The 24194-nt window shown below is 44.1% G+C and overlaps 1 protein-coding gene across 1 annotated transcript in view; it reads right to left on the reverse strand.

The window, feature by feature from the left end:
* Positions 1 to 1324: 1324 nt before the first annotated feature.
* The window catches only part of ccdc83 (coiled-coil domain containing 83), a 39372-nt gene continuing 16502 nt past the window's right edge, over positions 1325 to 24194 (reverse strand). The window contains exons 8-10 of the mRNA XM_060908483.1: positions 7298 to 7359; positions 3089 to 3219; positions 1325 to 1501 (exon numbers count right to left, since the gene is read on the reverse strand). Of these exons, the coding sequence (XP_060764466.1) occupies positions 1325 to 1501; positions 3089 to 3219; positions 7298 to 7359 (370 nt within the window). The remainder of the gene's footprint in view (positions 1502 to 3088; positions 3220 to 7297; positions 7360 to 24194) is intronic.

A 24194-nucleotide genomic window follows, 5' to 3' on the forward strand; every position in this document is an offset into this window, starting at 1 on the left:
ACTGTTTTTTGCTTTATGCTTGGCATGTCCTTATTTTACATTGACCATTATATAGCTGCCTTTCCAACTTGAATGTGCAAAGTAGCCTTTATGCTTGGGCCATCTTTCTTCTACTGGCACTAGGGGGTGCTTTCACTGAAGTAGGAGCACAGGGAAATGGGTGTATGTTGCAGGTTGCCATCAGGGTGGGGTTGTTAGTATCTTTTGTAAATTTAGCAGTAGAACACAGGAAAGAGAAGCACTGTTGATCAGTGCTTTGTGTAAATAAACTCAGACCCTGTCCAATAGGCGAGCGTGTGAAAGATGGTCCCAAGATTGAAGTGATTTATTTCCATTGATTTTAGCATACTTGCTGCGTTTTTCCTTGCAGATTCTATTTTTGTGTATATACAATGTACATGAACAGAACTTGGTTTTGTTTTTTGTTTTCAAAATAAAGGAGCAGCTTCCACAAGAGCCATGGGTTTTATTTACAACAGGCTTACATAGGAATATGGATGTTATTCATTTGAGATTCATAGTTATTATATGCAGGTATTGTTTATTACAGATTAGGGTTGGACAAATCATAAGCATATTTATTCCACCAGATAAGTGAGCTCTACTGTGCTCTTCAGACCCAAGATTTGGTTTCCTGGATACTCAGTGACCTAAGCTAAAAATGGCAAGTGCTGCTTTTAGGTACTGCCTAAATATCTATATTTTATAACCTTAAGTATGCTGCTGTCTAGTAAATCTTGGAGTAGTCAAGCTAAGACTTGAGTCCTGCAGCATGCGGTATAATTTTTGTTCAAATGTGTTCAAGCTAATCATTTAAACAGGTTTTAGTGAAAGTTCCAGCCTAACTCTATATATATATATATATATATATATATATATATATATATATATATATATATCTCAAAAACCTTAAATTTATCCCTCAGTCTTTGGGTATTCACATGCATGTTCTGATGCTTGGACATTGCCCACTCCATAAGCCTCTCCTAATATCGCATAATTCACAATAGAAATGGTTCTGGACATCAGGCACACTGTCTGCACTTTGCCTGCACCCCACCCATTTATTTATTTATGATTGCTGAAGATGGCCACAGTATTTTAAACCAAATCTGGTGTCCTTATTATTATCTGGGGGGATGATATGGCAAAATATAAAAAATAATCATTGTCTTTTCTGAAGATTTGGTGAATGGTTGATGTAAGTGGTCAGGTTCCGTCCTGATGAGTTCTGCTAAGAGTCAGATCACACCTCAGCCAGTATATGCAAAAGGGAGAGTGGTTCAGAAAAATGAAAAGCAGAGTTTAGAGTATAAATGTATGTTTACTGGAACTTTTTGCGAATGATGTTTGCTGTGACAGACCCATTTTGTGTTTGGATCAGGCCCAGGTGTGTTAACGTGTCCAAATCCACAGGATCAGATGGCAAAGGACAAAGGGGTATGGGCTGGCTAACGACACTCATCAGCCTCTGCTCCAAAAGGCCCAGGTGCAGCAGTTCCTACACACACAGACAAGCATTCACTTTTTGGTCATAGGAACAAGGCTAGTCAGTGTGTCTGAGCAATGCCAGGCTCATCTATATTCCTGCCAGGCAATGGGGAAAATTAAGTTTCCACACTTCACCTACACATCACACTCTCAGCCATAATGAAGATAGGAAGTGTATTAGTACTTTAAGAGCTTGCATATGTTTGACAAAAGTCAGAATTTAACTTGATTTCTTTAATTCTTTAATTGTTAAAGGTGAAGGATATTCTGTTGATCATTAAGTTGTGGAGATCATGTTGACTAGTTAATATGAAGGCTAACCTTGGCAAAGAGAACCTTTTGATCAGATCTGATATCTATATCTAAAATATATAAAAAATAGATTGTGTGTGTATGTGTATGTGGAGTGGTCGACCAACCAAGATCATTCCAAGAGCAAGGCATGTCATAGTTGGCGGTCACAAAGGACCCCAGGGTAACTTCTAAGCAACTGAAGGCCTCGCACATTGGCTAATGTTCATGAGTCCACCATCAGAACACTGAACAACAATGATGTGCAAGGCAGGGTTGCAAGGAGAAAGCCACTGCTTTCCAAAAAGAACATTTGCTGCTCATCTGCAGTTTGCTCAAGATTATGTGGACAAGCCAGAAGGCTATTGGAAACATGTTTTGTGGATGGATGAGACCAAAATAGAACTTTTTTTGTTTAAATGAAGTGTTTGGAGAAAGGAAAACACTGCATTCCAGCATTGAACCTTATCCCATCTGTGAAACATGGTGGTGGTAGTGTCCTGGTTTGGGCCCGTTTTGCTGTATCTGGGCCAGGACGGCTTGTCGTCATTGATGGAGCAATGAATTCTGAATTATACCAGCGAATTCTAAAGGAAAATGTCAGGACATCTTTCCATGAACTGAATTTCAAGAGGAGGTGGGTCATGCAGCAAGACAACGACTCCTAAGCACACAAGTCGTTTTACCAAAGAATGGTTAAAGAAGAATAAAGTTAATGTTTGGGAATGGCCAAGTCAAAGTCCTGAACTTAATCCAATGGAAATGTTGTGGAAGGACCTGAAGCGAGCAGTTCATGTGAGGAAACCCACCAACATCCCAAGCTGTTCTGTATGGAGGAATGGGCTCAAATTCCTCCAATCCAGTGTGCAGGACTGGTCAACAGTTACCAGAAATGTTTAGTTGCAGTTATTGCTGCACAAGGGGGTCACACCAGATACTGAAAGCAAAGGTTTACATACTTTTTGCCACTTCAATATGTAATATTGGATCATATTCCTCAATAAATAAATGACAAAGTATATTTTTGTTTCACTTGTTTAACTGGGTTCTCTTAATCTACTTTTAGGACTTGTGTGAAAATCTGTTTTAGGTCATTTATGCAGAAGTATAGAAAACTCTCTAAAGGGTTCACACTATTTATTTTTTAAATATGGAGAACTAATTAAAGTAGTAACAAGACTGCAGCAACCTCTAATTTTGGTTTAAATTTTTGCCTGACAAAGATTGAAGGTTAAAAACCCCATTTTATTATGCAGAAACATTCTGGTTTCAAAATATTTTTGTTTTAAAAAGGCAAAGAACTCACATTGAGGTCGCTCTGGTTGCCATCCAGCAGTGTGCGGAGATGGTGAGTAGGGGAGGAGGGCTTGCAGCTGTGATCAGTTTCATCTTCCTCCAGCTCCCCAGACTGGTGGTGCTGTTCCTTCCCAGTTTCCGCTGTGTTTGAGAGAGAAGGGGGGGCATCAACACAGATTGGAGATGTTGGTAGCAGATGATAGAATGATGCTTGTCCACAACAGGAAGTATCCAGCGATGATGTGCCTAATAAGGTTGGCAGTCACTGACTCCATTTCACTGATAGTCATTTATCTTATGTAGAATGGAGTTGGAGGATGTCACTCAGGTCTTGTCAGAAGAACTGATTTGAGGGTTGTTTAACTCATGGTACATTTAATTTGTAAATGAATACAGTTCCACTAAACTGCTGCTGGTAACAATTTCTGGTGCAAGTGTTTTAATTTGATTCTATTTCACAGGAATTCCTTTCGAGCTTTCAGTAATTGCATATTTATCTGTTCAACTGGTAAGTTGAGTAATTGAAATTGCTTAAACATGCAAAACATTCAAATAAAATTTGTGGCTGATGTTATGAGGTGATTTCTGAAAAACTGTACTTGTATACGTGGATCAGCCATAACATTAAAACTACTGACATGTGAAGTGAATAACATTTTGTTCTCTTGCTGTCTAATATACCTCTTCACAGGTGCCATTGCCAAGATGGTCAGTTCTTGAAGTTGATGTGTTGGAAGCAGGAAAAACGGGCAAGTATAAGGATCTGAACAACTTTGACAAGGTTAAAATGGTGATTGCTACATGACTGGCTCAGATTATGTCTGAAACAGCAGGTCTTGTGAGGTGTTCATGCTGTATAGTTACCACCTACCAAATGTGGTTCAAGGAAAGGTGACTGAACCGGTGACAGGGTCATGGGTGTCCAAAGGCTCACTGAACTACTGTAGCACAAATTGTAGAGAATGTTGATGCTATGAAGAAAGGTCTCGGAACACACTGCATATCGGGCTTCATGGTTGCAGACTAGTCAAATTGCCCATGCTGACCCGTCCACCGCCGAAATCCTCTACAGTGGGTACATGAGCATCGGAACTGGATCATGGAGCAGTAGAAGTAGGCCTGGTCTGATGAGTTATGTTTTCTTGTACATCACGTGAACAGCTGAGTGCATGTGTCACCTTACTTGGAGAAGAGATGGCACCAGGATATGAAGAAAGAAAGCTGGTGGATGTGGTGTGATGCTCTGGGCAATGCTCTGCTGGGGAACCTTGGGTCCTGGCATTGTGGGTGTTACTTTCACATGTACTACCTACCAAAACATTGTTGGAGACCAAGTACATCCCTTCACATACCTGCCAACCTGTACGCATCTTGCATAGCCGCTACGAATTTTTACCTCATTGTACGACTGTACGTTTTCACATTAAAAAGTACGCATATCGTCCGAACTCTCATTTCAGTCAAGTTCTCGCTGAAGTTGATACTGCTGATCTGTGAGAAAACTCAAAGCCAGAATGGAACGCTTTGCCCAATCCCCCCGCCCCTCTTCCAGAGTGTGTGGCTCTGCCCTCTTCAGCCCCTCCCCTTCCTCCTTTGCATCTCTGACTTGAGTGCAGCGGTGCAGCCAGGTGACTAGAGCGAGTCGGGGATTGAAACGTCGGTTAGAGACGTCGTTTTTATATTTGTAACAGAAACTGTTGTTTCACGTGTACTCGAGCTTCCTAGCCGTTATTTTGTGCATTTACAACACCAACAGTACAGGCTAGTTCTTCATTTAACTTCGAAGCCGTCACTCGAGGTTGCATATTCGATGCGGTAACCAACGAAACCTGATTACAATTCCTCTCGCGCTCTCATTGAATCACTATGATAAGTACCACTTTATTGATGTGCTCAACAAAACGTAGCGTGTTTGTATATCTTAAGGGCAGTCGGTAACTTCTGTCAATGGTAGCCTAGAATGTTTGCAGATGATGTGAAGTCAAAAATTGGTCATCCCTCTTATGAAAAAACCTGCATGGTACTGCAGTATCAAATGCTTTTTTATACAGTATTCCTGCAGTAAATGCAATATTTCGAATGCAAATGCAATAGTTTGCACATGAAAAAGGCATACTACAAAATACTGCAGTGTACTGTATAATGCAATATTTTTACTGTATAATGCAATATACTTCCAACATGTTAAAAAATGCAAAAGTCTAAACCTATTGCATGGGAAATTTGTGCATACCATGTTTTGTGTTGAAAGTGCCTTTTTTACATACTGTATTAGTTTAATGTGTTATTTATTTTGAAAGAGTGGCTCTGGTTTAATTTCATTTCATTTGCACATGTATTTAATGTTTGTTGTGCTTTTCAAAACAGAAGTTCCCAAGAGCCATCAATAACAGTTTCCCAAAGTCTATCAATAGGGATGTTTTACAAAACTGGACTATGTTCCCAAGGTCAATCAATAAAACTGGATTGAAAGTGTGTTTTTGGTCTGCTGGTTGTGGTCTGTGGGGACGCATGCCCGCTGGGTTGGGGTGAGGTTGACGCGAGGGGGGGTACACTCATGAAATTGTAAAATTGTACTCATTTTTTTTTTTTCAAGGTTGGCAGGTATGCCTTCATGGTAACGTTATTCACTTATGGCAGTGGTCTCCTTCAACAGGATAATGTGCCCTGCCACACTGCAAAAATTGTTGAATGGTTTGAGGAAGATGAGTTCATGGTGACTCTTTTGCTGGATAAAAAATGTCAGATCCATGGAGGCCCCACGTCGCAACTTGCAGGACTTGGATCTGCTGCTAAAGTCTTGGTGCCACCTTCAGAGGTCATGTGGAGTGTATGCCTGGATGGATTAGAGCTGTTTTTTGGCATAAGGGGGACCTACACAATGTTAGGCAGGTGCTGGTTGATATACTAGTGCATCTCAAAATATTGGAATAATGAAAGTTCATTTTTTCATAATTCAAAAAGTTAAACTTTTCATTACATGTAAAGTATTTCAAGGCTCTTATTTTGATTATGGCTTATTGCTCATGAAAAACAAATACAGGATCTCAAAATGAGTTTCGTTTTGAGTTTGAGTAAAACAGTATAAATACTGTGTATCTCAGTCAAGTTCAGTACACACAACTACAGTCATGGGGAAGACTGCTGACTTGACATAACCTTCTGGACAATCAGCGACACCCTCCACAAGTAGAGTAAGCCACAGGTTATTGGTGAGGAGGCTGGCTGGAAAAGGTGCATAAGCAACAGGGATGACCAGAGCCTTGAGAGGACTGTCAAGAAAAGTCAATTCAGTAACTTGGTAGAGTTTCACAGACTGGGCTGAGGCTTGTCTCAGGTGCATCAAGAGCCAGCACACACTGACGTCTTCAGGAAAGGGTTAACAACTGTCTCATTTCTAATATAAAGCCACTCCTGAACCAGAGACTTCAGAAGTGTCTTACCTGGCCTAAGGAGAGAAAGAACTGGACTGTTGCTCAGTGGACTTGATAAAAGAGTGGACAATGGATTTCTGATTATGTGCTTATAATCATCAAAACTAAAACACAGCTTTGAAATATTTCACTTTACAAGTAATGAATTGAAGATAAGTTTATTTTTAAATTACAAAAAAAGCTTGCATGATATTCCAATATTTTGAGATGCACGAGTATATTTAACCAAATTAACATGGAAATGTTTTGTCTAGCTTATTTCTAACCTTGTTTTGGCTATCTACCTGTAGTGATGACTTGTAGCCCAAATGAATTAAGTAAGGTTTGAAAAATCTTATAACTTCTTACATACACCTTTTATATAAAATATCAGAACTAAACTTTGATCCCCCCCCAACAACTTCCTCCTTTTTCACTTTTGGTATTAACCATACTTAATGTTGAAAATTTATTTGTGATTGAGATGCAGATAAGACATCTTTCTGTCCAGAGAAGCCTGTGGTTTTCAAAACTATACATAGTTGCAAATGTCAAGATGTGAAAGGTATTTTCCAGGCTGCCATACATCTAGTGTACTTTTAGACTAATGGATTTGATTTGGCAGATGAATTAATAATAATAATTTGACGACCAAGGTTTTTTTTTCCCCTACTAAAATCAGGCAGACTCTTACCTTGAAGTGTTGGACCTTGCTTAGTTACCATTCTCTGAGCACCCTCTTGTGGTCTATAAAGTGTAGGCCTAACACTAGGAAAATTTAATGAGAGTTTATATGGAAGGATCACCTGGTCTTCCAAGAAGGCGGAGTTTCTGCTCCAAGTCTTCAGCCTGTGTCAGGAACACATTGCTGTCGCAAAATTAGGAGGGGTTAGAATTCAGTCTACTTTAGGTAGTGATTTTCCAATCACAATCCTCGGAACCTGAAGCTATACACAATTTTATTCTCTTTAATACACCTGATTCTGTTCATCTATGAACAGACCATTTTGTGAAATGGGTCACTAGTATGGGGTATGCCAAGATTTTGATACACTGAGTCGCAGGGGGACTAAGGGGAATATCCGTGGCCAAGAGCAGAGGTTCCCAAAGTGTGGATCAGGTATTCCCAGGTGGTGTTGGTATTTTTGTTACTGTGGTACAGTGCTCAGTGTAAATGAGTACACCCCCTTTGAAAAGTAACATTTTAAACAATATCTCAGTGAACACAATTTCCAAAATGTTGACGAGACAAAGTTTAGTATAACATCTGTTTAACTTGTAAGGTTAATAATATAACTTAGGCCCTGTCCACACAGCAACGGATTCAGGTGAATCTGATAAAATTGTTTATCATTTCGGCCTGGCGTCCACACGGCACTGGCATTTTGGGTGCCCCAAAACGAAATCTTTTGAGAACGGGTTCCAGAGTGGAAAGATCTGGCAATGGCGCCATTGCGAAGTCGTCTGGATGAGTAGAACGGATTTGTTTACGATGACGTCACAACCACGTGCTTCACGCCGGGTAGAAGTGTAACGAACTCGATGCGAGTTGTCAACAAATCCTATAACTTGGTTCATGAAACGCGCTTACAAAATATTTTCACTGTGAATATTTATTGTGCAATGGTGCAAAGTGAGAGAGAGAGAGAGAGAGAGAGAGAATAGCCCTTAGGGCAGAGTCAATCCCGCCAGCAAAAATAGGGAAAAAAAAGGAGCGATCTCACCTCTTCAGATGTTGGTTTAAGTCCTACAATACATTCCTCAAAAAGGGCGTAGAAGAACAAATTAATCCATCAACGTGTAGCATTCAATTTATTCCGGACCATTAAAGACGCCGCCTTCCGCGTAGAATCATACATCATGCTCGACGCCATATTGGATGGGGCAAAGCGGAGAATAAAGATGCCTCATTCATGTGCTGTGTTTAACTGTACCGACAGGTTTGCCATCCAAACGAGATCACATGGGATTACCTTTCACAGGTGAGACTGGAAAAATACTTTTCATTGTATTTGGTCATTATAACGTAATTTTACAAACAGATTTTTCTGACTGTGGCTAATATGAAGACTCGCGCATAATAGTTTATGCGCATGCGTCCTTACTACTTCTATTATTCTGGTGTCTCCGATGGGACCGTCTTACAGCGCACCTAGAGGTGTGGCATGTGTATTGCATCGTTTTCAGCAAGCGTTGCGTTGCCATATGTACCTGATATTTTACTGATCCGTTGCCCATGTGGACACGATTTTTTTTTTTTTTTTTTAAATCTCGTTGTCGTGTGGATGTAGCCTTAGAGGCTGTCCACACGGCAACGGATTCAGGTGAATCTGATAAAATTGTTTATCGTTTCGGCCAGGCGTCCACACGGCACCGGCGTTTTGGGTGCCCCAAAACGAGAACGGGTTCCAGAGTGGAAAAATCTGGCAACGGCGTCGTTGCGAAGTCATCTGGATGAGTAGAACGGATTTGTTTACGATGACGTCACAACCACATGACTAGAACAAGCAGCACTCTCGCTGTTTTGTATGAGCCACTGCATTGCATTCACTTTTGTATACAGCTTTTCTTTTAAATAAACAAGTAACTGAACCATTTCTTGAATTTCTTTTTTTTATTGGATAAGACTGCTTTTCAAAACGTTCACACAATATAAAAAGTTATATAAATTATATAAAATGCGATATTTTTTAAAATAAAATCTCGTTGCCATTGTCCTGACAACGGCAATGAGATTTTATTAAAAAAATATCACGTCCACATGGGCAATGGATCAGTAAAATATCAGGTACATATGGCAACGCAACGCTTGCTGAAAACGATGCAATACACATGCCACACTTCTACATGCGCTGTAAGACGGTCCCATCGGAGACACCAGAACAATAGAAGAAGTAGGATGCATGCGCATAAACCTCTTCCTCTACCCGGCGTGAAGCACTCACAGGAACACACAACAACAACAAGATGATGGCTGCGACTACGCGAGGAAATCGTGCCTTTTGTGTGTACAAATTAGTTTTATTAGTGTGCATAGTTTTATATAACTTAATTTTCTTGTGTGTGAACATTTTGAAAAGCATTTTTATATAATTTATATAACTTTTTATATTGTGTGAACGTTTTGAAAAGCAGTCTTATCCAATAAAAAGAAATTCAAGAAATGGTTCAGTTACTTGTTTATTTAAAAGAAAAGCTGTATACAAAAGTGAATGCAATGCAGTGGTTCATACAAAACAGCGAGAGTGCTGCTTGTTCTAGTCATGTGGTTGTGACGTCAACGTAAACAAATCCGTTCTACTCATCCAGACGACTTCACAACGGCGCCGTTGCCAGATTTTTCCACTCTGGAACCCGTTCTCAAATATCGTTTTGGGGCACCCAAAACGCCGGTGCCGTGTGGACGCCAGGCCGAAACGATAAACAATTTTATCAGGTTCACCTGAATCCGTTGCCGTGTGGACAGGGCCTTAGATTACACATTTTTCAGTTTTACTCAAATTAGGGTGGTGCAAAAATGAGTACACCCCACAACAAAAACTACTACATCTAGTACTTTGTATGGCCTCTATGATTTTCTTTATGACAGCACCAAGTCTTCTAGGCATGGAATGAACAAGTTGGTGACGTTTTGCAACATCAATCTTTTTCCATTCTTCAACAATGACCTGTTTTTGGTGGGAGCTAAAATTAGAGATTAATCAATGTTTCCATAGGTATTATTCAAGGCTCTATACCACAGAATCTAGTAATGATGAATCTCTGTTTGACCCTTTTTTTTTTTTTAAGCAACCTTAACATTCCCAAAATTGATGAAGAAATTGCCACCAACTTGGAGTCCATTTTCCAAGGAAGAATTTATTACTGCAACCAGGTCCATGCAAAATGGGAAATCCCCTGGACCGGATGGATATCCGAGCGAATTCTTTAAAAATTTTGCCAATGAACTTGCTCCAATCCTACTTCTAGTCTATGAAGAATCATTTGACTCTGGCTCACTACCTGAAACTACGAGACAAGCTGTTATTAATCCATAAAAAAGGTAAAAACAAACTAGAATGCAGCTCTTTTCGACCAATCTCTTTCTTGAACGTTGACAGTAAATTATTAGCCAAAATGTTAGCCCTCCGCTTAGAAAATGTTCTACCCTCTGTGGTTTCCGATGATCAGACTGGTTTTATTAAAAATCGTCAGTCATTTTTTAATATACGCAGATTAATGAATATCCTTTATAATCCCACTCCACAAGACACTCCTGAGGTGCTTTTATCACTCGATGCTGAGAAAGCGTTTGATCGGGTGGAGTGGGATTATCTCTTTTACACTCTAAAAAAAAAAAATTTGGGATTTAGTGCAAAGTTCGTATCTTGAATTCATGTTCTCTACTCTCTTCCATTAGCAGCGATTCACACAAACAATAACTTATCCTCCTTCCCATTGCGCCGTGGGACCAGGCAAGGCTGCCCTGTATCGCCACTCCTATTCGCTCTGGCGATTGAACCTCTAGCGATTGCCCTACATGACAATATCTTAAAGGCATACAGAGGAATAACACCGAACATAAGGTATCCCTTTACACAGACGATATGCTTTTGTACTTATCTGAACCACTAAGCAGCCTACCATTAACACTTGCCCTATTGGATACATTTGGGAAAATATCTGGTTATACAATAAACACACAAAAAAGTGAGCTTATGCCTATAAATCTTGCTGCCAAACAGACTGTGCTTAATTCACTGCCCTTTAAAATAAGTAAAGAAATTTAAATATTCAGGTATCTGGGTTACACATTTTAAGCATCTCTACAAAGCCAATTTCCCCCCGCCCCCCCACTTGTTGAATCTATGAAAAATGATCTTGATCGCTGGAACCTATTGCTGTTCTCATTAGGAGGCAGAATTAACACTAAAATGATTGTGCTACCTAGATTTTTGTATCTGTTCCAGTGTATTCCTATCTTCTTGACAAAATCCTTTTTTTTTTTTTTTTTTTTTTTGCTTATTGACAAACTGTTATCCTCATTCATCTGGAATAAAAAAAATTCCACGAATACAAAACATTTTACAGCGGTACCGTGAACATGGAGGACTATCTTTACCCAACTTACAATATTATTACTGGTCGGCTAACATGCGCACTATGCTACATTTGGCTTAACCCAAAGTGGTTGCGGCTGGAAAAGTCGACATGTGAACCTGCCTCTTTACATGCTTTACTTTGCTCTAAGCTCCCACTACCAGAACCTATATCCAGATGTTCTATAAATCCAGTTGTTAAGCACTCCTTGAAGATATGAGCACAGTTCAGACGAGCATTTTCACTTAACTTGTTAATTAATGCCCCTATATCAAGAAACAATATGTTTAAACCTTCCATCATAGATGGATCCTTTGATATCTGGACCAGGAATGGATTAGCTACTTTAAAAGACTTCTATATTGATAAGAATTTTGCATCATTTGAGCAATTGAGATTAAAATATAAAATTCCCAACACACACTTCAAGTACCTGCAACTTTGTTTCCTCAGAATTGGCTCAATTTCCATCTATCCCGCCCGGCTCTCTCCTTGACTCTCTTTTAGAGCTTAGCTCCAACCGTAAAGGGCTTATCGGAAAAATTTACACGTCACTCATTTCTTATGACTTGGAACCCTTGACATGTTTAAAAAACCAATGGGAAGAAGAGTTAGGCATAGAAATTACTGAGGATATGTGGGATTCCACATTAGATGGGATACATTGATCTTCAATTTGCTTAAGACATAAAGTAATACAGTTCAAGATTGTACATAGGTTACACTGGTCTAAAGCGAGACTGGCAAAGTTGACACCAAATATTGACCCTAACTGTGACCGCTGTGGAGCAGCAACAGCCACTTTATCGCACATGTTCTGGATCTGCCCAAAATTAGCAGAGTTCTGGCAATCTATATTCAAATTCTTTTCTGACCTACTAGGAATACCCATGGAACCTCTTGCCATAACAGCAATTTTTGGTGTAGTACCGCAGGATTTCTGCCCCACTCGACATAGCAAAAACATGATAGCCTTTGCTATGCTACTGGCTAGAAGACTCCTATTGCTTAAATGGAAAGATAAATCTCCTCCAACCTTCAATCAGTGGATCAGAGACCTTCTGCACCATCTGACTTTAGAAAAAATCCGCTATGCCACAAGAGGCTGTGCCCTCAATTTCTATACTATATGGCAACCAGTTTTAGATCATGTTGAAAAGATAGATGCCTCAGACAGGGGCGCCACCAGAAATTTTGGGCCCCATGAAAGATTAGAATTTTGGGCCCCCCAACTTTGCCCACCCTCGTCACAATTGCACTATTGTCATTATTTGACTTTTGATAGCCCATGGACCTTGAGTTTGTGACTTTGTTATTACATTTTATGTATTAACCTACCAGGGACTAGATGAAAACTGGTCAGTGACTAATTCTGGTGCATTTACAATCACAAATGAAAATTCAAGATTTTGCCACATGCCTTCTTGTGCTAGGACAATTGGTAGTGAAATGTGTGATGTGACTGCTAATAAATCATAGAAAAAGTTTTCTCCAGCTCCTCAATTTGAAACCAATGGTTTAGAACGTGTAAACATTCCACACACGTAACCATGTCAAACACTTGACTGGTGTCCGTTATTAGCAACACTTTAATCTAGCAAACTGTATATGGCGCTCAATCCTAAAGCATTTATGGGTTGTATTGCTGCTTACCTCCTTCTCCAAAGGGGGGTTCAGTGGTTTGGTAGGGCGGAGGTCCCCCTGAGGCTGAATCTGTGCATATTTAGGGCACCCCATTAGTTATGAAACTGGTTATTAGCACTAGTTATTAGCACCAGCATAACGTAATATTTCATCTTGTTTATCACACAAGTCAGTTCAGTTATTAAAATGGAAAAAATGTCACTGTACAAACTGTAAAAGTGTTCTCTTGATAGGCTAATCCATCCACGTTCATACTGTTCATTTACCATTCGCTAATATTTTTGAACACATATGTGAGCGATAGCTACCTTTCTTTGGGAAAAACTGAGTGACCAGTTGCCTGCCTCTCCGGTCCCTCTCAGCTTTCAGCTGCCTTTCTTTACGTTTTTGACAGCCACTCTTCATATTTAGTGATCATAGACTGTACGCACTCCACTGCTGGCTGGCTGGCTGCTGCACCACGACACAGCAGCAAGTAGCGTTGCACTGATCAGCACACAGATTTAACGCATCGCGCTTCTACCAGAACTGGACCGTACCATTTCGCAAAAGGGGGAGGGTTAAATGACAATATGTTGAAGAACTCAAGAAATAGACAACCTTGTTCAATTAGCTCATTTTACCAGATGGAATATTGCATTGTTATTTCAAAAGTCTTATTAAAATCATTAAAAGCATATTATCAGCCCCTTAAAGGGCCCCATGGCAGTGCTGGGCCCCTAGAATTGTTCTAACCTTTACCCCCCTGGCGGCGCCCATGGCCTCAGACATCTTAAATGTGTAGATGTAACCCCTCCTTTTTGTGTGTGAGAGAGATTTTTGTTTTATTTTATATTTTGTTTGTCTTTTTTAAAATTATGTACAATTATTACTGAACCTGTGCTGTATCATGGATTCGTGGTGGTGCAGTGGGGTTGTGTGGCAGTGGGGGCGTGGTCAAGCGTCGGTCTGTGACCGGAGGTCAGAGTCAGGGAAGGTAAGTGGCAGAATCACTACACCTGATGTGAATTAACCTGTTTGTGTCTCTTCCCAGGAGCCACGCCCTATTTAAGGAAGAGAGCGAGAGCAGAGCGGGCTCTCTCCCGACCAGAACGCGTGTGTGTGTATATGTATAAGTAAACGTATGGAAGCTGAAAAGCTGACAATAAAGAGTTATTGAGAACTCAGTACTGGCCTGCCGTGCTTCTGTGCTCCACCCACCTAGAACACTTGTTACAGTGGTGCCGAAACCCGGGACGAGCGCAGGAGAGAACAGCCCCGTGGAGTCCTCCCCCTTCAAGGACCTGGTCCATGCCCTCGCCACGGCCCAACAGAGCCAGCACCAGGCGCTGGTCGCCCTCCGTCAAGAACAGGAGCAAAGGATCGAGGCCCTGGTGCTGGCACAGCAGGAAGATCGCCGGGTGTTCTGGCACCTACTCGCGTCGGGGTCCACCACCTCCACCACCGCAGGCCCTTCCTACCTCACCCTGACGAAGATGGGCCTGCACGATGACCCCGAGGCCTTTCTCATTCTCTGAGCAGGCAGCAGAGGCGTGGGGTTGGCTGGTGGAACAGCGCGCGGTGCGCCTCCTCCCCCTCCTCACGGGCGAGGCGCAGCTGGCCGCGCTACAGCTCCCCGCCGACAGCCGACTGGTCTACGCGGACCTCTGCAGGGCCGTCCTCCAGCGCGTGGATCGCACTCCGGAGCAGCAGCGGCAGCGCTTCCACGCACTGCGCCTGGAGGAGGTTGGCCAGCCGTTCGTGTTTGGCCAGCAACTCCGGGACGCCTGCCGCCAGTGGCTGAGGGCCGACAACCGCAACGCTGAGGAGATCATCGATCTGGTGGTACTGGAGCAGTTCGTCGCTCAACTCCCAGAGGGAACCGCGGAGTGGGTCCAGTGCCATCGCCCGGCATCGCTGGATCAGGCCATTGAGCTGGCGGAGGACCATATGGCGGCCGTTCCAACCGCAGGACAGTGTGTCTCCCCTCCCCTCTCTCTCTCTCTCTCTCTCCCTCCCCCTCTTCTGTTCCTCTCCCTCGCCCCATTCCCCCAAAGTGGAGGCGGGGGCCGACTCCACCCCGGCCAGCTCCCCGCACCCGCGGTGTCCTATCTTCTACTTCCGCGTCTGTGTCTTCCCCCCCTCAGGTGAGTGATATCCGGAACACCGGTGCAGAGAGAGAGCCCGGGCCGGTGTCCTGGCGCTGCGGGGAGCCGGGGCACCTCCAGCATCAGTGCTCGGCAATGGAGGCGGGTGTGGTGGTTCAGATCCCTGACACGCCAGGAGCCGCCCTCGATCGGGCCGGAGCATATCACATACCGGTGAGTATCCAAGGGGATACATATCAGGCTTTGGTGGATTCCGGCTGTAATCAGACCTCAATCCACCAAAGCCTGGTGCAAGACAAGGCATTGGGGGGAGCACAATTGGTGAAGGTGTTGTGTGCACACGGGGATGTTCATAGCTACCCTTTAGTGTCAGTTCACATTCTGTTTCGAGGGGAGAAATTTATAGTAAAGGCGACGGTTAATCCTCGCCTCACCCACTCTATAATTTTGGGGACGGATTGGCCGGGATTTCGGGATTTAATGAGTCATCTAGTGAAGAGTGGGTCCTGTTTAATAAAGGGAGGTCCCGGTGTCGCGTTGGCAGGAGCAGCTGTCACAGAGCCGTCTACGTCAGCTCCGCGTCAGAGTGAGGAGCCACCGGCTCCTCCTCTCTCTCTCGGGGAATCCCTCACGGATTTTCCATTAGAGCAGTTGCGAGACAAGACTCTGCGGCATGCGTTTGACCAAGTGAGAGTAATCGATGGTCAAACGCTCCCGCCGAACACCACCCCGTCCTTCCCTTACTTCACGATTATGAAGGATAGATTATACCAAGTGATGCAGGACACTCAGACTAAAGAGCGAGTCACGCAGCTTTTGATTCCAAAGAGCCGCCGGGAATTGGTATTCCAGGCGGCTCACTTTAATCCCATGGCTGGACATTTAGGGCAGGATAAGACACTAGCCCGAATAATGGCCCGATTCTATTGGCCGGGGATTCGCGGCGATGTCCGTAGGTGGTGTACGGCATGCCACAAATGCCAGTTAGTAAATCCAGCGGCCGTTCCAAAAGCGCCTTTGCGGGGCGTCGTGGCTCGGGTGGTTGAGGCGCCATGCCATGAATGCGGGCGACCTGGGTTCGATTCCGGCCCGAGGTCATTTCCCGATCCCTTCCCGTCTCTCTCTCCCGCTCATTTCCTGTCTCTGCACTGTCCTGTCCAATAAAGGTGCAAAAAGCCCAAAAAAAATCTAAAAAAAAAAAAAAAAAGCGCCTTTGCGCCCTCTACCATTAATCAAGACCCCGTTCGAAAGAATTGGGATGGATCTCGTCGGGCCATTAGATCGGTCAACACGAGGGTACCGCTTTATATTAGTTCTGGTGGACTATGCAATGCGATACCCGGAAGCAGTGCCTCTTCGCAATATCTCAGCACGCAGTATTGCGGAGGCGCTGTTCCGCGTTATCTCCCGAGTTGGAATCCCGAAAGAGATTCTGACAGACCAAGGCACAGCGTTTGTCACGTACACTAAAGGAACTTTATAAGTTGTTTGGTATTAAGCCGATCCGCACCAGCGTGTATCACCCACAAACGGACGGTTTAGTTGAACGGTTCAATCGCACCCTCAAAAATATAATTAAAAAATTCATAAGTGAGGACGCACATAACGGATAAGTGGCTCAAACCCTTGTTGTTTTCAGTGCGAGAGGTCCCACAAGCCTCCACAGGGTTCTCCCCGTTTGAATTGTTATACGGGCGTAAGCCGCGCGGCATTCTAGATGTGCTGCGGGAAAATTGGGAGGAGGGACCTTCACAAAGTAAAAATGAAATCCAATACGTTATTGACCTGCGTGCAAAACTCCACACGCTCACCCACCTAACCCAGGAGAATTTGCGGCAGGCCCAAGAACGACAAGCCCGCCTGTACAAGGGTACGCACCTCAGGGAGTTCGCACTGGGAGATAAAGTACTTGTACTGTTGCCCACGTCGAGCTCTAAATTGGCAAGGACCCTTTGAGGTCACACGGCGAGTCGGGGATGTCGACTATGAGGTGAGGCGAACAGACGGGTGGGGGGTTACAGGTATACCACCTCAATCTGTTAAAACGTTGGAGCGAGGAGGTTCCCGTGGCGCTGGTGTCGGTGGTTCCTGAGAAGGCGGAGCTGGGGCCGGAGGTTCAAAAGGGAAAATTGGCATCACCCACCGCTCCGGTCCCCTGTGGAGCCCACCTCTCACCAACCCAGCTCGCGGAGGTCGCCCGGTTGCAAACAGAATTTTCTGACGTGTTCTCGCCCCTGCCCGGCCGCACCCACCTCATAGAACACCACATTGAGACGCCCCTGGGGGTGGTACTGCACAGCCGCCCTTACAGACTGCCAGAACACAAGAAAAAAGGTGGTTCACGAAGAACTCGAGACCATGCTCGAAATGGGCATTGTTGAGGAGTCCCACAATGACTGGAGCAGCCCGGTGGTCTTGGTTCCAAAGGCCGATGGGTCGGTCCGGTTCTGTGTCGACTATAGGAAGGTCAACGCGGTGTCTAAATTTGACGTGTACCCAATGCCTCGTATTGATGAGTTGCTCGATCGACTAGGCACGGCTCGCTTTTACTAGACACTGGATTTAACAAAGGGTTATTGGCAGATCCCCTTGACTCCATTATCCCGAGAAAAAATGGCCTTTTCCACACCGTTCGGCTTACACCAGTTTGTCACACTTCCTTTTGGGCTGTTTGGGGCGCCCGCTACGTTTCAGCGGCTGATGGATAGGGTCCTTCGCTCCCACGCTGCCTATGCGGCCGCCTATCTCAACGATATAATTATCTATAGTAATGACTGGCCGAGGCACCTCCAACATCTGAGGGCTGTCCTTAGGTCGCTGAGGCGGGTGGGCCTCACAGCCAACCTGAAGAAGTGTGCGATCGGGCGGGTGGAAGTACAGTATCTGGGCTTCCAATTGGGCAACGGGCAGGTGCGTCCCCAAATTAACAAGACAGCGGCAATTGCGGCCTGCCCGAGGCCCAAGGCCAAAAAGGTAGTGAGACAGTTCCTGAGGCTGGCTGGCTATTATCGTAGGTTTATACCTAATTATTCGGATGTCACCAGCCCACTAACTGATCTCACTAAAAAGGGGGCACCAGATCCGGTCCAGTGGATGGAGCAGTGCCAGCGGGCTTTTTCTGAGGTAAAGGCTGCACTGTGTGGGGGGCCACTGTTACACTCCCCTGACTTTTCTCTCCCTTTTATATTGCAGACGGACGCATCGGACAGAGGGCTGGGGGCTGTTTTGTCCCAGGAGGTGGAGGGAAAGGATCGCCCAGTGCTGTATATAAGTCGGAAGCTGTCGGTGCGTGAGGGGCGCTACAGCACCATAGAGAAGGAGTGCCTGGCCATCAAGTGGGCAGTCCTCGCCCTCCGTTACTACTTGCTGGGACGCCCTTTCACCCTCTGTTCGGACCACGCGCCCCTCCAGTAGCTCCACCGCATGAAGGATGCCAATGCGCGGATCACCCGTTGGTATCTGGCGCTCCAACCCTTTAACTTCAAGGTGGTCCACAGGTCGGGGGGGCAGATGGTCGTGGCAGACTTCCTCTCCCGTCAAGGGGGGGTCGGCTGCGGGCCGGACGGCTGCCCGGCCTGAGTCGGGTGGTCGGGGTATGTGGCAGTGGGGGCGTGGTCAAGCATCGGTCTGTGACAGGAGGGTGGAGTCAGGGAAGGTAAGTGGCAGAATCACTACACCTGATGTGAATTAACCTGTTTGTGTGTCTTCCCAGGAGCCGCGCCCTATTTAAGGAAGAGAGTGAGAGCAGAGCGGGCTCTCTCCCGACCAGAACGTACGTGTGTGTGTGTGTGTGTGTGTGTGTATAAGTAAACGTATGGAAGCTGAAAAGCTGACAGAGTTATTGAGAACTCAGTACTGGCCTGCCGTGCTTCTGTGCTCCACCCACCTAGAACACTTGTTACAGGTTGTTTGTGGGGTGGGATTGTATTGAAATGTATGTCAAATTGTATCTTTTTATAACTGGGGAAAAAAACAATAAAAACACTGTTTTAAAAAAAAAAAGACCTCTTTTAGTGACTGGATGCTGGATGGAGAGTGATGCTCAACTTGTCTCTTCAGAATTCCCCATAGGTGTTTGATTGGGTTCAGATCAGGAGACTTACTTGGCCACTGAATCACTTTCACCCTGTTCTTCAGAAATCCAACAGTGGCCTTAGATGTGTGTTTAGGATCATGTTAGAAAAGTGCATGACGACCAAGGGCACGGAGTGATGGTAGCATCTTTCAGTAATAAAGCAATACATCTGTGAATTCATGATGCCATCAATGAAATGCAGCTCCCTGACACCAGCAGCACTCATGCAGCCCCACATAAGGACACTGCCACCACCATGTTTTACTGTAGGCACCATGCATTTTTCTTTGTATTCTTCACTTTTGCAACGCCATACTGTTTTTTTTGTGTGTGTTTTTTTTTGTTTGTTTGTTTGTTTGTTTTTAAAGCCATCAGTTCCAAAAACATTTATCTTGGTCTCATCACTCCAGAGTATAGAGTCCCAGTAGTCTTCATCTTCGTCAGCATGGGCCCTGGCAAACTCTAGGCAGGCTTTTTTGTGCCTGGGCTTCAGGAGAGGCTTCTTTCATGGACGGCATCCATGCATGCCATTCCTCTGCAGTGTATGCCATATTGTGTCACAGGAAATAGTCACTCCGGTTTGGCTTTCTACTTCTTTAGATAACTGCAGTGAACTTGCATGCCAATTTTCTTCAACCCTTCTCATCAGAAGACGCTCCTGTCGGTGTTAACTTCTGTGGACGACCTGGACGTCTCTGTGAGATGGTTGCAGTTCCATCTTAAATTTTTGTACCACTTTTGCTACAGTATTCTGACTGATAAGTAAAGCTTTGCTGATCTTGTAGCCTTCACCTTTGTGGTGTAAAGAAATGATTTTTCTTTGGGGAATTCTGAAGAGACAAGTTGAGCATCACTCTCCATCCAGTCACTAAAAGAGGTCGTTGTTGAAAAATGGAAAAAGATTGATGTTGCAAAACGTCACCAACTTGTTCATTCCATGCCTAGAAAACTTGGTGCTGTCATAAAAAAATCATGGAGGCCATACAAAGTACTAGATGTAGTTTTTGTTGTGGGGTGTACTCATTTTTGCACCACCCTAATTTGAAGTAAAACTGAAAAATGTGTAATCTGTTACATTATTAACCCTTATTTTCACGTTATAAGTTACAGATGTTGTATTAAACTTTGTCTTGTCAACATTTTGGAAATTGTGTTCATTGAGATATTGTTTAAAATGTTACTTTTCAAAGGGGGTGTACTTGTTTACGCTGAGCACTGTAAGTCACAACCCACCAGTATCAAAGTAACTAGATTTGTGAATGAATTCTTAGTTATTAACTTGTTTGACTGGCAACTGGGTTTTATCCAAACTTCAGTAACTAAAAACAAGTTGGTTTAGACCTAAAGCCTCACTCACAACCCGCCGTAAGTGTTTTGGACACACACGGGTCGCAGGGTTTGGTAGCTCGCAGCCGTGCCGCAGGGTCGCGGTGAACCCGGGGGAAAGTTTGGGGGAGGAGTACGGGCAAAGTACTTATCAAGTACAGGTTGCACACCTGACTTCCTCGAGGCGTGGGAAAAATTGCGCCGTTAGCCTGTGGAAAGCGTATATCTGACGCATGTGATCAGGGAGTGTAGAGTGTGTGAGACTTGCATTTTACCAGTTTCCTGCGCTACAAGTTCGGGCCGCACTGGTGAAGCGTGTGTGATGCATGTGACTTAGCATATGACAATCACTCATAACTTGCATGTGTCGCAAGCCAGGAGTGGGTATAAAACCAGCGTGTCTGCAGCATTTTGCATCTGTCTTTTGGCTGAACACTGGGTATTTTGTGGGGAAAAATTTAAACATTTTCGGTTTAAAGTTTAGAAAATGGGACCCAGAAGAAGCGAGCAAAAGTGAAGTAACCCAGCCTGAAACAGCAGAGGAGGAGGAAGAATTTGATGATGGTAGCAGCACCGGCGAGCCCTGCACGGACAGGGAGCTTCTGCCTTCAAGCTGGCAGAAGGCACAGTACCCCGCCAGAGGTATTTTCTTATAAATGCTTCTAAACATTCATTTAAGTATCTATATACTTGTATAATTATGTATGCTAATTTTCATGTACGTTTCAGCTAACGACGGCCAGAAGTGAGGACACTGCAATCCCATAATTGCGGTCAGGCCATTGTGCCATGCTCAGTCAGTACGTTTACATGCACGTCCAAATCGAGCTGCTGTCGGTAATCGAGCAAAGGGTCGCAGCAGGGGTGCCAGAGAAATCCAATCCTACATGCACAAGTGAAATCGGGCTATTGTGCAAGGTGCATTGTGCACCCGAGCCACACGTGGCGCTACACGCCCCATCGTGTTGGTACACTTCCGGTTGTCGTCATGAAGAAGAGCTATAGTGTTGCCAGATACTGCTGACGTATTCCAGCCCAAAACATGTTCAAATCCGCTAAAATGCACTTAAAACCCCCAATCTGGCAACACTGGCAGTTCCGTGTTCAAGCTGTTAGGCTTGCTCTAACAGACTGTATGGCTACAAACTGTCTGGCACAGACCACTGTTTTGTAAGACAACTTATTTTGCACAATAATATTTTTCTAAAGTCCATTTTTTGCTTACAATTTAACTTATGTCTTAATAAACACACAAAATGACCCCAAACTTTGTTAAAAACAAAATAAAAACCCCCTTAACATTTTTTTTCAAACTTGAAATTTCATGAGTGCTCCTAGCTTGACCCCAACATTAGAAAAATTGAATTGTTGCCTTTATTCATATTTCCCTGTAAGCTGTACAAAAAAAGTCACACCTTTGGTCTTCGGGTCAAAATGACCCGACAGTCAAATTGAGTTGGAATCAGACTCACAGAGTTATAATAGTAATATAATAAACTTTCTTTCAGACATCAGAAGTCCATATGACACATATATAAAAGCAGTGTAAATGATAAATGAGGACAAAAAATAAAATCAAAGAAATAACAACAAGCACATACAGGAGGGCAATTACAAAAAATATATAAACTATTCCACCTATGCCCCCTAAGCTTGGACGTTCCCACAAAATGTGAGAATGTTCTAAAGCTGACTTTCCCGTGTACTGCACTGCCTGTGATCTGATACAATTGTATCAATATTGCTCCTGTGCTATAAAGGTGCTTCAGATGACACTACCCCAAACACTCTCTCTGCTGAAGCCATGAGTGCACGGTATAATGTTGAACAGACACTCGAGCTAATTTTTTCAGATGTCCAACAAGTTTCTGATTCAGAAGAGGAAGTGGAAGATGTCTCAGAAGAAGAAGATGGAGAGGAATACAACCCAGAGCATCATGAATCATCTTCAGAAGAAGAAGACATCCCTGAAGCGGAAAGGGAGATTTTCCTTTCAAAAAACAGCAATATAGCATGGTCCTCGGCAGCGTATGCCCCAGATGGCAAAATATCATAAGGATGACCCCAGGACCCACAAGATATGCTGTTTCAAATACCCATGACCTTGTCTCAACGTTCCACTTGTTTATCACACCAGCAATTGAAAAAATTATCCTGGAGATGACAAATCTGGAGGGTTTTCGCAAATATGGAGACAGCTGGAAACGGATGGATGAGACTGACTTGCATGCCTACTTAGGGCTGCTAATCTTAGCAGGAGTATACAGGTCCCGCGGTGAGGCTGCAGCAAGTCTATGGGATGCAGAGAATGGAAGGCCAATTTTCCGTGCCACAATGCCACTCAAGCTCTTCTACACCTACTCAAGAATGCTACGATTTGATAACCGTGAGTCAAGACCTGCAAGACGTGTGGCTGACAAACTTGCTGCAATAAGAGAGGTCTGGGACAAGTGGGTGGAGCGGCTTCCCTACCTCTACAACCCAGGGCCTGATGTAACAGTGGATGAGCAACTGGTTCCATTCAGAGGTAACTTTCATATTTGCTTTCATATTTGTAATAAAAAATGTGATTTTCACGATTGATTTCTATGACTGTTTTCTGTGACACTGATACTAATTACTGATGCTAATCTGTTTTGTTGAAAGGTCGTTGTCCCTTCCGGCAGTATATGCCCAGCAAGCCAGCAAGATATGGGATCAAGTTATGGGTGGCTTGTGATGCCAAATCGAGCTATGCTTGGAAGATGCAAGTCTACACTGGGAAGCCGACCAGTGGAGGCCCAGAGAAGAACCAGGGGATGCGAGTTGTCCTTGATATGACAGAGGGACTGAGGGGTCACAATGTCACGTGACAATTTCTTTACCTCCTATGAACTCGGACAGCAGCTCCTGAAACGGAAGATCACCATGGTTGGCACAGTTCGGAAGAATAAGCCTGAGCTCCCGCCTGCACTGCTTGCATCAAAGGAGAGAGAGGTCTTCTCATCAAAGTTTGCCTTCACACCCACCACCACTCTAGTGTCCTACCTCCCAAAGAAAAACAAGAATGTCGTACTTCTGAGCACACTGCACAGAGATGCTTCCATTAGTGACCGTGCAGACAGGAAGCCAGCCATTATCCTCGACTACAACAGCAACAAAGCAGGTGTGGACAACTTAGATAAGGTGGTTGGAACATACAGCTGCAGAAGGATGACGGCCCGCTGGCCCCTGGTCATTTTCCATAACATCATTGATGTTTCCTCCTACAATGCCTTTGTGATATGGAGAGAGATCAACCCTAACTGGATGCCTCATAAGCAGAACAAGAGGAGGGTCTTTCTGGAGCAGTTAGGAAAGGCACTTGTAACTCCACTAATTGAAAGAAGGAAGCATGTCCCCCGTACAGACGCCTCCGCAGCAGTTGTGAAAGGTATTCAAACCTCCAGATTTCCTCATCCACCTGACGATCCAGCTACCACAGCCACTGCCCCAGCTGGAGCAAATAAGAGG

The sequence above is a fragment of the Neoarius graeffei genome, chromosome 25, assembly GCF_027579695.1.
Source record: "Neoarius graeffei isolate fNeoGra1 chromosome 25, fNeoGra1.pri, whole genome shotgun sequence".
In the NCBI taxonomy this organism is placed as follows: Eukaryota; Metazoa; Chordata; class Actinopteri; order Siluriformes; family Ariidae; genus Neoarius; species Neoarius graeffei.